The following is a 12,334-nucleotide window of genomic DNA, read 5'->3' as shown; positions in this document are numbered from 1 at the left end:
ATTTATTTTATTAGTTTTGTCCAAAACCGTCACTTTTTTCCGTTATTTTAAAATATTTTTATTCTTTTGCTTTTTTTTTTTTCCTTTTTCTTCTCCAACAATGCACTTTTTGTTGAAAGCTTTCCAAACAATGTTAAGTCCACCGTTTGCAGATCTTTGAGCACCTTCCTCTGATATTTCCAGGTACCATTTCACCTTTTCTTAGACTAGTAGGGCGATCCTTATACTAAGATTCGTTCAAGTGGTTAAGTCTTCACCATTTTGCATGCTGCCATTTGGTTACAGTGGGAAGCTTGCAGGATCTTTTTCCCATTCTGTTAGGTCATCTCCTTAGTTATGCACCACCCAAGAATATGGCTCATCATCCGATTCTTCCTCATGTCAGCCCAAGTTCGATTCACATCTTCAAGCAATTCCAGAAGATGAAACTCCTGAGGTGTTGAAACATAAATGCTTACCTCTTGTTCGGAAACCAAGCTTTCCATACTGTAAAAGGGTTTCACCTCTCACATCATAGTGCAGTTCATCCGCCGCATGGGGTAGTAGGAAGTTGATACTGAGATCTGTCCCTCTTCCATCATTCTCTCCACCATGAAAGTTGTGACTTTCCAGAAGAACACTTGTAAAAGTTATCGTTTTCTTCATGGTGCTTGTTCAGCAATGTACTTCCACTCTGCGTAGTGCTTAAGACTCTCTAGCTCTGGAACTTTGAAATTTCGTACCTTCAGAATAGGTTCTGTTTATTAAAGTGGAATCCTTGTAATACTATCTTTGTATTTCTTCTTGTCTCCATAAATTGTAGCCAACAATCATAATGATTTTATTGTTTGAGTGTAATATTTATTATGGTATGTTGCTTAAATTTTATCCTGAAAAATTGGTTAAAGTTTCTGCAGAATTTTTAAGTATCTTGGTATAGACAAAAAGATTGACAACTAATTCAGTGTAAAATGCGCATGTACCACTTTCCAACAGTTAAATGGGGGAGGCAAACCAAAAATATAATGAGGTTTCAGTGTTGCATTAAGGATAATATAAGAACAAAAAGCCCCCTTCTAGTCAAAATCATAAAAAAAAATTTTGCCAAATACAAACTTTCTAGGTTTTGTCGCCAAGCTAGTTCTTCCCATCAATCATAATAATGAAATATAGGGGCAAATCTTTCAGATACTGTATACTTAACCAAGCTAAAAATGGAAGTATACCACTATACTAATAAAACAAAGCTCTCTTCAGGCTCCAACAACCTTACTTTCCCCCTCTGCCATTGTCTCGTCAATTGGCCTCTCCAACATCACACTAAAATCCTCTGAATAATCACCGTAAACTTGCAAATATTAACGTTGCATCAAAAAAGAGTTAATGAATCCTACTCATGACGCCAAGAATTTAAAACCAAAATTTGCACATGATACAACCGTTGAAGCCAAGTTTACAAAAAACCAGAACATACTTCCATCAACTTACCAAGATCAAACTTGGGAGCCTTCAGGATCTTGACGTTACGAATGAAAACATTCTGTAGGGGATAGATGCTTGAGGTAGCCTTCTCAATCTTTCTGCCAATCACCTCAGGGATGAACTTTGCATCGGGTTCTTTCAGATCACAGGATGATGCCTGGTTAACCATAATCTCCCTCACCTACCAGCGAATCTGACAAAAGAACAGCTAGTACGAAATATTGAAGTTATGTGAAACTACTGCTTAATTAAACAAGTCCAGAATGAGAAATTTGAACCTGACGGATCTGACTGGACTGAGCATAACAGGTTCGCTTGACTGGATCTGATTGGACTGAGTAAAAGAAAAAAGAGTGAATTGTTGGAAAAAAAAGAGAAAAAAGAAATAACAAAAGAAAAAATTTACGGTTTTAAATAAAAAAATCATAAAATAACTAAATATCACAATTTAAATTTCAAAAACCACTTTAAATCCGCCTTAAATTACAAAATGAGTTATGTAATTTATCCTAAAATTTAATATGAATGTTGAGTATTACTAGTATAGATGATAGCTTATAAATGGTGAGTATTATTAGAATGGATGTAGTATATCTTCAAGTAAAATGCATTGATCATCCACGATTTTTTAAAATATTTCAATTTTGTTTTTATTGGTGATTTTAAAACATAATTTTTAAATTCATAATATTTTTAAAATGTCAAATATTTCATTTCATACTTTATTGTAAAAATTTAACAAAATATAACACGTAAAATGTAAATATTTAAATTTAAATTCAAAAATTAAATAATCACATTAAATAATCACGTTTCTGATTTTATTAAGTTCACACATGAATGTTTACAAAATGATTGAATGACTAATTTTGTTATATTTTAACATTATGGAGGATATTTGAAATATTTTTAAAAGGTAATAAATCCAAAATTTAAATTTTAAAAATAAAAAATCATCAATATGTAATGTAATTTTCTCTATATCTTTTCTTTTGAAAAGTGAAGGCCTTATTAATGCAAAATTAAAAAAAAAAAGTTAATAGCACTTCTAATCCTTAGAATTTAGCATGAATTATATTTTGGTTCTTAATTTTTAAAAAATTTTAATTAGATTTTTAATTATCTAAAGTTATTTTACTATAATCCTTTCATTTATTAAACTGTTTAAATTGACTATAAATATCAGTGAACACCATTTGATGATGTTAATTGACACTCAAATGATAAGGAAGGACTAAAATAAAATTCTCTCAAAGTTTAGAGACAAAACATAAAATTATCTTAAAATTTTATATATTTTATATATTTTTTATAAAAATATTAAATTCAAAATCATATTTTTATATTTTTTGTTGTAATATAACTTATTAGTAAGATTTTTTTTTAAAAAATAGCAAATAGATATTCAAAATTTAAAATTAAGTTGAAAATTTCAAATTCTTTTTTTTAGAAAAGTCAATACATTTAAAAAAAAAATTTTCTATTAAAAATATTATTTTACTCATAAATCATAAGAAAAAAAATATTATTTTCTATCTAAAAATATTTATTTTCTTAAAATATTAAATATCGTTTATTTTTACTTTTTAAATATATTTTAAAAAATATTTTATAAAAAAATAAAAATGTTTTAAATTATATTTTTTATTTTATACAAATATAAAGATTTTAACAAAAAAAAGGTTCAAGTTAGATTTTTTGGATAGAAAATAAATTTTTAAATAGATTAATAAATTTATTTTTTGAAATAATATGAAATTTTTTACATAATATTTTAAAATGATATGAAGTTTTTATTTAATTTTTTAAATCAATATAGGATTTTTTACTTAATGTTTTTAAATTGATATGTAATTTAAAAAAAAATATTTTCAAACTTTTAACTTAATTTTAATTTTTTAAAATTCTATTTTCTATTAAAAATATTATTTTATTTATAAATCATATCTTTAAAAAATAAAAAAATTTATAAATTATAATATTTAAAAAAATATTTGAAATATATAAAAATAAAATTTTCTTTAATTATTTTTATTTTTTTATTTTTATTTTTTGTAACATACATTTGAAAAAAGAAAGTAAAAATATATTTTTGATAGAAAATAATATTTTTTATTATAATTTATGAGTAAAATAATATTTTTAATAGAAAATAATTTTTTTGTTTTAAGATGATTTTGATTTTTTTTAAAAAAATGAAATTTTAACTTAATTTTAATTTTTAAAAATCTATTTGTTATTCAAAACAAAAATATAACTAATAAATTATGTTATGACAAAAAATATAAAAATATAATTTTAAATTTAATATTTTATAAAATATATATAATATATAAAATTTTAAGATAGTTTCATTTTTAATTTCTAAATTTTGAAATAATTCTATTTTGGTCTTTTTTCTGTCATGGGAGTGCTAGCTAACGGTATTACATGGTGCCAGCTAGCATTTATTGTCATTTAGATGGATTTATAAACGAAATAATCAAAATATGACAATTTTTCGTAATTGAAAATCTGATAACTTTTTAAATATTAAAAATTAAAATAAAATTTGAGTCAAATTTAGATATTAAATGTGCTATTAACTTAAAAAAAAAAAAGAATTCTATTTACACCAAAATTTTTACTTTATACACCCCATTGCTAAATACACGTCAAATTCAAATTTAAATTTCTTATTTCTACTAAATATACCTTATCCTTCAATAATTGACTTTCCCTTTAAACCCTAAACATTTTTTCTTTTTTTTCTCCTTTTCTCTATTTAATCTTAAACCCAAATTAACCTTAAATCCATCAAATTAACCCAAAAATTATTTTTTTTGTCTTTCATTGATTAAAAGTAAGATTTAAAATTTTATTTCATTTTATTTGATTTAAATGCATATGAAAATAAGTTAGAGTTTAAGAAATGAATTTCATAGAATTCAACCTTTTCGAAATGGATTTTTAAGAATCTTTAACATTTTCAAAAATCCATTTATAAGAAACCTCATTTTCGAAAATACAATATAAATTTTGAAAATTCATTTTCAAAAATAGATTTTCAAAAATTATATTGTATTCTTGGAATGGGTTTTCGAAAACATTAAAAAAAATCAAATTCGATTGGGTATATGAAAAAAAATGATGAAAAAAGAAGAAAAAAGAAGAAAAGGAAAAGAAGAGGAAGGTAAAATTATAATTTATTAAAAAATAAATTTGATATTTGTTATCTAGATAATTTTGAAAAAAAATTGACGGGGTGTAAAGAAAATTTTGGATGATATGTTTAGAAGCCCAAAAAAAAAATCCCTAGCTGCTCTAACATAAGAGAGGAGATTGGCCGGAAAATAGAAGAGAAGGGACGGTGGGCTCAGTCCATAAAGTTGAGTGGCTGGCATTGAACCCAGGCTTTGTGGGTCCACTTATTCAAAAGCCCACAATAATTATGAAATTTTTACAGATTCTTGCGGAAACGCGCAAAAAAAAAAAAAAAAAACTCATCTTCTTTATTTGGGGGTGGCTGAGACTAGCAATAAAATCCGTGAATTTTGATGCTTTGTATAAACTAAATTTCTTTAGCATTCCTTTCTACAAACAACTTGGAAAGGACAAACAAAGTGGTAAAAGAATGGCGGAGGAACCAGATTCCACTGAGTTGCAGAACAGCGATTGCTCTTTTGTGTGGGATCCTCATACTCGTCTCTACTTCCATGCCAGGTTTCCCCCTTCCCTTTTTTTTTTTTTCTAATTTTTTACCATCTTTTTTTTTTTTTTATATTACTACTACTTTTTTTTTTCTATTAATATATTACTCGTATTCATCCTTCCGAATATCTTGCTGATTGGAATGAAATTAATTTTAGATTTTTTCTGCATAATTTTATCCAAATTGCACTTTGCTACATTTTTTTTTCTCTCTCAAGAATCTGTTCTATTTGTTGCAGTAGTGGATTTTACCATGACACTGATGCTGGTTGGTACTATAGCAGTAGAGATGGCCTTTATTACACATTTGAGAATGGAGATTATGTGCTTTTGGACCTCCACAAGGACAACGTGGTTAGCTCTTCCCTTCTTTTCCTACTTTCTTTGACCCTCTTCTTTCTTCTCTACTTCGATCAGCTTGATTGATCCTAAGTTCGCAATGCTATCTGCTTTAGATTAGTGATTGTGAAATGCTTTCGCAGGAAGGAACCGTGGCTGATAATTCTGTTCTAAATGAGCCTTGTGCCAATGTGCCTTATAACGGTCAGGAGTATTGCTCTTCATCTCAGGGTAATGAAGTTGATGCTCGTGATACTGCAATAAATGTTACTGATGAATCTACTATTGCATGTAAGTTTGTTTACTCAATATTATGCAGTGGAATGGTTGTAGGAGAGTTGAGTAAACTTTGCCGCAGAGGGACTGTACAAGTTCTTCTTTGAGCAGAGCAATTTATGAATCTTGCTCAAATATTTATTGTTATAAATTTCATCTCGAGAATACGTTTTACTTTTGTAAATAATGTTCTATTTATAGGATTTTCTTTCACTCCAGTGTTTTAAATCAATTTACTGGACTTCTAATTACCAGATCAGATAGAGGACACCAGTACTCAAGTGCCTGAAAATCCGCCACCACCATCAGAATGGTATGCTGCTTCTGACATTTTGCATCCTATATTTTGATGCTACCAGTTGGTTGAGTATGTATTTTCTTACTAAAGTTTCATATATATTCAGGTTAGAAGACACACTCATCGACCTTTATCTCTCTGGTTATAACTTTGTTGTCAATTCTGATGCTAATGCAACTATTTCGTTGGAAACAGACAACAGCGAGAACATTAATTTTCCTTCCGATGGTCTGTCACAACTTTGTTTGTTTAATTTTTGTAAAAGTTTGCTTTCTTCGAAAGATGAATTAAAAAGTTTGTTATGTTCAGAAGATGATCTAATGGTGTTTTGTCGAGGGGCAGGAATTGATGAAATGTATGAGATGGAAGAGGGTGAATGGATTCCAGAGGAAAACCATGGTTTAGCTGATTCAAGTGAATTTGTCCCATATGAAGGTCTTGTGACTATGTTGCTATTGTTAATCGTTTGACTGATATCCTATTTATTTGAAACAATCAACATCTGCTTCAGTTTTGCCTACAAAATTGACCACTTGAGGGATCCTTGTGGGACCAATTTCACAAGTCTAAATCAACACACTGGAAAATTTTTGTTTAGGTGATACATGGGATGAAAAAAACTGGCGAGCACAATATGGTCAAGTCACGCAATCCAGGGAAGAGCCCGTGCCAGAATTCCCAGTCGTGGATTTATGGGATTGGATTATGGTGATGACACCAAGGAAGGATGGAAAAGGCCAGGTGGCTAGACTGATAGGTCGGCTGGTAAAGCGTTCTGCTAAGGTTCATCCCTCCGTGCCTTCTGGTGGCGGTCTATTTAAAACTGCTCCTATATGTGAGGCACATCTTGATCTGGTACGAGTTAGAACAGGTTTGCATTTGCCTCTTTTATAGAAGAACTTTTGCTAAACAAGCAAAGGGTGATTGTTGGTTTTGATTAAAAAGGAAGTAAGGAAAATATATGGTTTTCTTTTACAACTCTCTGTTTGCAATTTACTGTTAATGATTCTAATTTGTAAGGTTATCCCCCTCCATTAATTGTTACAGGACAAGTGTACAAATTGCGAAGTCCAAGTCCAAGGTACTTAGCTTCCTTGTCAAAATATGATTCTTCTCATCCAACAAAAGACTGGGGCTTCCCTGATTTATCTGTCATTAAGAAAGCTTCCCTCCAGTTTAAATCAAGGCAAAAGCATAAATCAGAAGCAACTGGAGAGAAAGGCTTAAAAGATTTATCTATATCGTCAGATCAGCCCTTTGCATCTGTGAAGGTAGTGTTTGCTTTCAAGAAGTTAAACTCCCAAGTTCTTTTGCCGTAGTTATGTACGTGAAGTATACCATTAACAGCAAGAAGCACTTAGGAAGTATAAAAATCTATGAATAGTGACAAGAATTAGTGACCCCATTGAAGTAGAAGAGAGTATGATGACACCAAGTAAACATTGAAAAGTTTCATGGGAAAATATCTAACACTTCATAAGTAGGCCCTTTTGTTTAATCAGGCCTGTTGAAAATTCATAACTTTTTTATTCAAAATACCCTTTATGTTGCCAAGGGAATTGCCTTTGGTAATCAAACACTAACATCTTTGCGTCCAAATTGGAGGGTTCAGTTCATCTACTCATTCCCCAACTTAACTGTCCATTTCTTTCTTGTTTCACTGTGTCACAAAAAAAAAAAAAATTTCTTTCTAAAAGAAAAATCCTATTTAGACTGGAGGTAATTTTTGTTAGTATCTTAGAACTCAAGTATATTGGTTGCCATTTTTACACAGTTTGTAGGCTATGCTTATTCCTTTCGCAATCTTCCTTTTCCCTTGTCTTTTGATACAATTTAGCAGAGAAGCCATGTCTATCGGGATAGAGCTGCTGAGAGAAGAACTTTGCATGGTGGCTTTGGTCTGGGTCCAGGGCAAAAAAATGAGGCAATTGGTCATGATAGTGATCCTATCTGTATAGAAGATGCCAAAACTGAAGCCTTGAACATGTCATTTGGGGCCGGTAGTTATGCCAGACGAATTCTAGAAGGCATGGGCTGGAAGGAGGTGAGTTGCAATCTTATTAAGGTTTCATATTATATTTGTTGTGTTATTTAAATCACAAACACTTATATCTACAATAGATCTAAGGAGTGTGAAACCCTATGTCCTAAATAATTTTTATCAGTATGACTCTGCCACCCATTACTTATGTTGATTGGGTGAAAGGGTTATCTTTTAAAAGTAAACCTTAGAGAAAACTGTTTCTTCAATCATTTTACACTGTGGTCATGCACTCATGTATATAAAGCCATATAACCACCATTTTCCACTCTTTCACATTTAAATTGTATGCAGGGGGAGGCACTTGGTAGCACCACAAAGGGCTTGACAGAACCATTACAGCCGATCGGGAACATTGGTAATGCTGGACTGGGATGGCCTCAAAGAAGGCGCTGCTAGGATTGCTAGCCACCATCAACTTTCTGAAATTTGAATATTCTTTTTCGGCTTGTGCCTTTGGTGGTAGATATGATAATTTATCGTAATTCTTGTGGGGACAATAAAAGCACCATCACCAAAAGCTACGAAAATGGAAGAACATCATAGTGGTGTTTGTGGTTTAAATTCCTCTATGCTGTTTTCTTTTGGGTACATAAATTCCTCTATCTTCTTTAAGGTAAGAAAAAACAAGACTATAATTAATCCTCTACTTTTTAAAATTTATATCCGTCTTGCAATAGTTTGCAGGCTATCAGTGGCTATCCGTCTTTTGTTACACTTTTGTAACTTTTTGGATATTATAGAATTTGGGATAAATTTCCGGCTTTTCTTTTGTTTGTAGATTATCATAGGCCAAGTAATGGTAATTTTTCCGTCTTGATTGGATGGTGTCATGTGTTTATCTTCCATTTAAATACAACTTTTTTGTTTGCTTTTCTTTTTTTTTGGCGTAAATTAAAACAAAAATAATGTGGTTTGAGGGGAAAATGCTTTTTGAGATTTAAAATTTGATATTTAACTATCTTATCTTATATTTCCGTTAGCACCCAAATTATTTTTGTTAATTTTTGCACTAATACCATTAATTTTTTTTCTTTTGTTTATAAGTCTTTTTCCCTTCTTTTTCTTCAGGTATTTGGCTTTTGTTTTTTACAGGCATGTTCTGATCAATCTTTATATCTTTTTTCTTTGTTAAAAGAGGCTTACGCCCATGTAAAACAATCTCTTAAACAAGTTCTTTTGCGAATAATGTCATGTTTATATGAGTGGTTAATACAAGGTCTACAAAAATAAAAGAGCTTTTGTGCATGTCAAAAGTAAGGGAAGAAATCTATTCAAAGGAATGCATCAAAAAATGATGCCGGTATTTAAAGGCTACCCCGGCATGATATGGTTTAACCTATAAAAACCCTGTCAGCACGATCCAAATTGTTATATGGGCTGGGCAGGTTGTCTTTGGCATAATTTTTAAGGTAAATTACATAAATATATTTTGAGATTTAACGCGATTTGAATTTATCTCTTGAGATATAAAAAGTGATATTTAATTATTTTATAATTTATTTTATTATATTTTAATCCAAAAATATTACTTTTTTTATTTTTTTTATGAATTTTATTTTCGATTCATCTTTTTTCTTTAAAATTAGATGAATTCTCTTTTTAAACAATTAAATCCAAAACCGTCGAAAAACTCTTCTCCACAAACCCAGAAAAGCAATATCAAATCAAGACCTAAAATTTTGATTTTGCTCTTGGATGTATGGTGTTATATGGCTGTGTTGATTATTCTTAATTGAGACTTCAATTTTTTTATTTATTTGTTTGTATGCAAATTTTAAGTTATGTCTTTTTGAGAATAAAAATTTTGTTTTTAGGAATTGTATCAAGCATCAAACAAATAAAACTACCAGCAAACCCAAAAACCTAAAAACTCAGAAAAAAAACTCAACATCCACTAGAAAAACATGTAAAATCCAAAAATAACCTAAATTACTCACACATAATAAACTCACAAAATAACCACAAATCCACATAATAGCCACAACTTATCAACAATGATTTTTTTTCTATGAGTTTGATTTGAATTTTTTGAGAATTTTTGAATTTTTAAAACTGAGATGAAAAGAGGAAAAGGTAGAAGATCAACTGGTGACACATACCAAAATAATATACTTTTCTAACATTTGATCCCCCACTTGCTGAATATTGTAAAGAATTCATGTTTCTAATCCAATTTTTTTTTTTTGAAAAGTTTGAATATGAGAAAAAGCAAACAAAAAAACTTTGAAAAAAAAGTTAGGGTTTATTGATTAGGTGTTAATGGCGTTAATGAAAACTAACGGAATATTACGGATACTTAGCTCAGGATTGTTAAATGTCACTTTTTAAACCTCAGGAAGCAAACTCAAATCACGTTAAACTTTATGGTATATTTATGTAATTTATCCTAATTTTTATTATAATGGACGATTAAGTTAAAATTATTTGACCCATTAATTGATAGATCATAATGGATCATAAGTTAACTAGTAACATAAATTAGTACAATAATACCCATTTTTTTTCTCTCATTTGATTTTTGTTCATCATGTTTTTATTTTTCAATTGATTAATGAGTAACAAATAATGATTTTATTATTTTTTTTCGCATGGAAAAGGTTATATACACAAAACATATACACTTAAATTTACACTTAATTGATTTTTTCTCACATCATCTTTTCTAACTTTTTTTAAACATAGCTTTTCTAAATAATAAAAGTCATGTTATTTTTTTATTTATAAAAATACCATAATAAAATAGTTGTGTAGTTATGTGTCTATATATATATATATATCATTATCTTTTCCACATGATATATTCATTAAAGGTAACATTAGAAAGAAGCAGGCAAGGGCCGCGGCTTTTTCAAAATTTTTTTACCTTTTATGTTATATAAGGATCAATCCCACCTAATTACCATTTTGATCCTTTATTTCTCTTTAAAATTATTGTTTGTTTCCTCTTTTATTAATTTTTTGCTTTTACTTTGACATTCATTGATATTTTTTTTAAAGTTATGAAATCCCACATTATTTGACCTAAAACCCATTATATCTCAAAAACTCTCTTAACCAAAACAAAAAATGAAACTCTTTTAACTAAAAGATTAAAAAACTTTAGTCGAATCATGTGGACATAAGCATTTTAAGTCTGATCACATAAATTAAGTGTTTATTTTTTATATATTTTTTTTGTAATTATAACACTAAAATAATAAATACATAAAAAATTAACAGTTGAAGAAAACATTATATATGAGAAAACAAAAAAAAAAATACTACTAGATCGATCATAGTCTAATTTTCTAATACAACCCATAACATACCCGAACCATGGATCGTGTTGCACTAAAGATTCAAAATCTGAGTCATATTAGAGACGGGACATATTATAACTGAGTTGGACCAACATGGCTTGATTTGAACCAAATCCAATCCTAAGACATGTCCATCTAACCCAACCCACCTATTTGCCAACTCTAGTTGTATTAAAATATCTTGATGAGACAATTCTTTCAAACTCATTAATAAGGCAACATAAAAACTTTATCAAACACAAATGACATGTTTCCATAGTGGGTGTAAATATCTAAATTTCATCAAATTAGTTTTCAAACTAATTACTAGCAATAATATTATGATATCATATTCTGTCATAACTTTTGATATTTGTGAAAGGAATTCAAAATTGGCTCTTAAATAGTTGTTTAATCCATAACATAAATTCAAAGAATCTTCTAAGGATTATTTGTTTGATACTTGTCCAATTTAAAAAATGACTATTTTGTTCCTTTAATAAAACAAAAGGAAAGAGAGAAAGAAGTAAGTAGGCCTCCTGCTTTAGGCCTTATTCAAATGTCATTCAACTTAATCAGTCAAATTCAAGTCCAAAAAATTATACATGAAAAAAAATACTATTAGGTCAAGCCTAGTCTAGCTTTTTAGAACCACATATCATATCAGACTAAGGGGTTTAAAAATCTAGATCATGTCATACATAAGAAGTGTCAGGTTGATCTTAACCACCAATTTGCCAATTGTAGCTGTATTAAAATATCTTGATAAGATATGCTTTTTTTGAACTCATTAGTAAGATAAAATTAAGGCGATATTTGGTTTGAGAAAATTCATAAATTTTCTTTCAAAAATTTGATGGTAGGTATTTGATTTTCATGTTTCATTCAAGATAATCCGATTATAGGAGAAAGTGATAGATTCCTAACAGTATCCAAAGTTCCAAAATC

The 12,334-nt window shown here is 29.2% G+C and overlaps 2 protein-coding genes across 6 annotated transcripts; one reads left to right on the top strand and one right to left on the bottom strand.

Annotated features, from left to right (window-relative positions):
- Positions 1–1,100: 1,100 nt before the first annotated feature.
- LOC111290250 (small ribosomal subunit protein eS1-like) lies at positions 1,101–1,636 on the bottom strand. The gene is made up of 2 exons (XM_089768810.1): positions 1,450–1,636; positions 1,101–1,327 (listed from the first exon to the last, which is right to left on the bottom strand). The coding sequence occupies exons 1-2, from the start codon at positions 1,628–1,630 to the stop codon at positions 1,233–1,235; spliced, it is 276 nt and encodes a 91-aa protein (XP_089624936.1). The 5' UTR covers positions 1,631–1,636; the 3' UTR covers positions 1,101–1,232.
- A 3,271-nt stretch (positions 1,637–4,907) lies between these two features.
- On the top strand, positions 4,908–8,938 carry LOC111290923 (D111/G-patch domain-containing protein). 5 transcript variants are annotated; one of them, XM_089768304.1, is made up of 10 exons: positions 4,908–5,163; positions 5,391–5,505; positions 5,634–5,781; positions 6,022–6,079; positions 6,171–6,292; positions 6,407–6,499; positions 6,663–6,935; positions 7,112–7,335; positions 7,905–8,108; positions 8,400–8,938. In XM_089768304.1, the coding sequence occupies exons 1-10, from the start codon at positions 5,075–5,077 to the stop codon at positions 8,502–8,504; spliced, it is 1,431 nt and encodes a 476-aa protein (XP_089624430.1). In that variant the 5' UTR covers positions 4,908–5,074; the 3' UTR covers positions 8,505–8,938. The 5 variants fall into 5 exon arrangements, with proteins under 5 accessions (XP_089624430.1, XP_089624429.1, XP_089624428.1 ...); XM_089768303.1 differs by having other exon boundaries at positions 7,902–8,108; XM_089768302.1 differs by having other exon boundaries at positions 6,374–6,499; positions 7,902–8,108.
- The last annotated feature ends 3,396 nt before the right edge of the window (positions 8,939–12,334 follow it).

This window comes from Durio zibethinus, chromosome 11 (genome assembly GCF_047325235.1).
Source record: "Durio zibethinus cultivar Kanyao isolate XHJ-2024 chromosome 11, ASM4732523v1, whole genome shotgun sequence".
NCBI classification, from domain to species: Eukaryota; Viridiplantae; Streptophyta; class Magnoliopsida; order Malvales; family Malvaceae; genus Durio; species Durio zibethinus.
Note: the sequence above shows the minus strand (reverse complement) of the source record. Positions and strands in the feature narration are given on the sequence as shown.

Bases quoted from the DNA above. Each gene is read 5' to 3' on its own strand.
- LOC111290250 (XM_089768810.1), bottom strand. From the start codon at position 1,630: ATGGTTAACCAGGCATCATCCTGTGATCTGAAAGAACCCGATGCAAAG. The intron at 1,328-1,449 runs GTTCTGGTTTTT...AATATTTGCAAG, and splicing joins TGGTAAGTTGATGGAAGTAT to TTTACGGTGATTATTCAGAG.
- LOC111290923 (XM_022882442.2), top strand. From the start codon at position 5,075: ATGGCGGAGGAACCAGATTCCACTGAGTTGCAGAACAGCGATTGCTCT. The intron at 7,336-7,901 runs GTAGTGTTTGCT...GATACAATTTAG, and splicing joins AGCCCTTTGCATCTGTGAAG to CAGAGAAGCCATGTCTATCG. The intron at 8,109-8,399 runs GTGAGTTGCAAT...AATTGTATGCAG, and splicing joins AAGGCATGGGCTGGAAGGAG to GGGGAGGCACTTGGTAGCAC.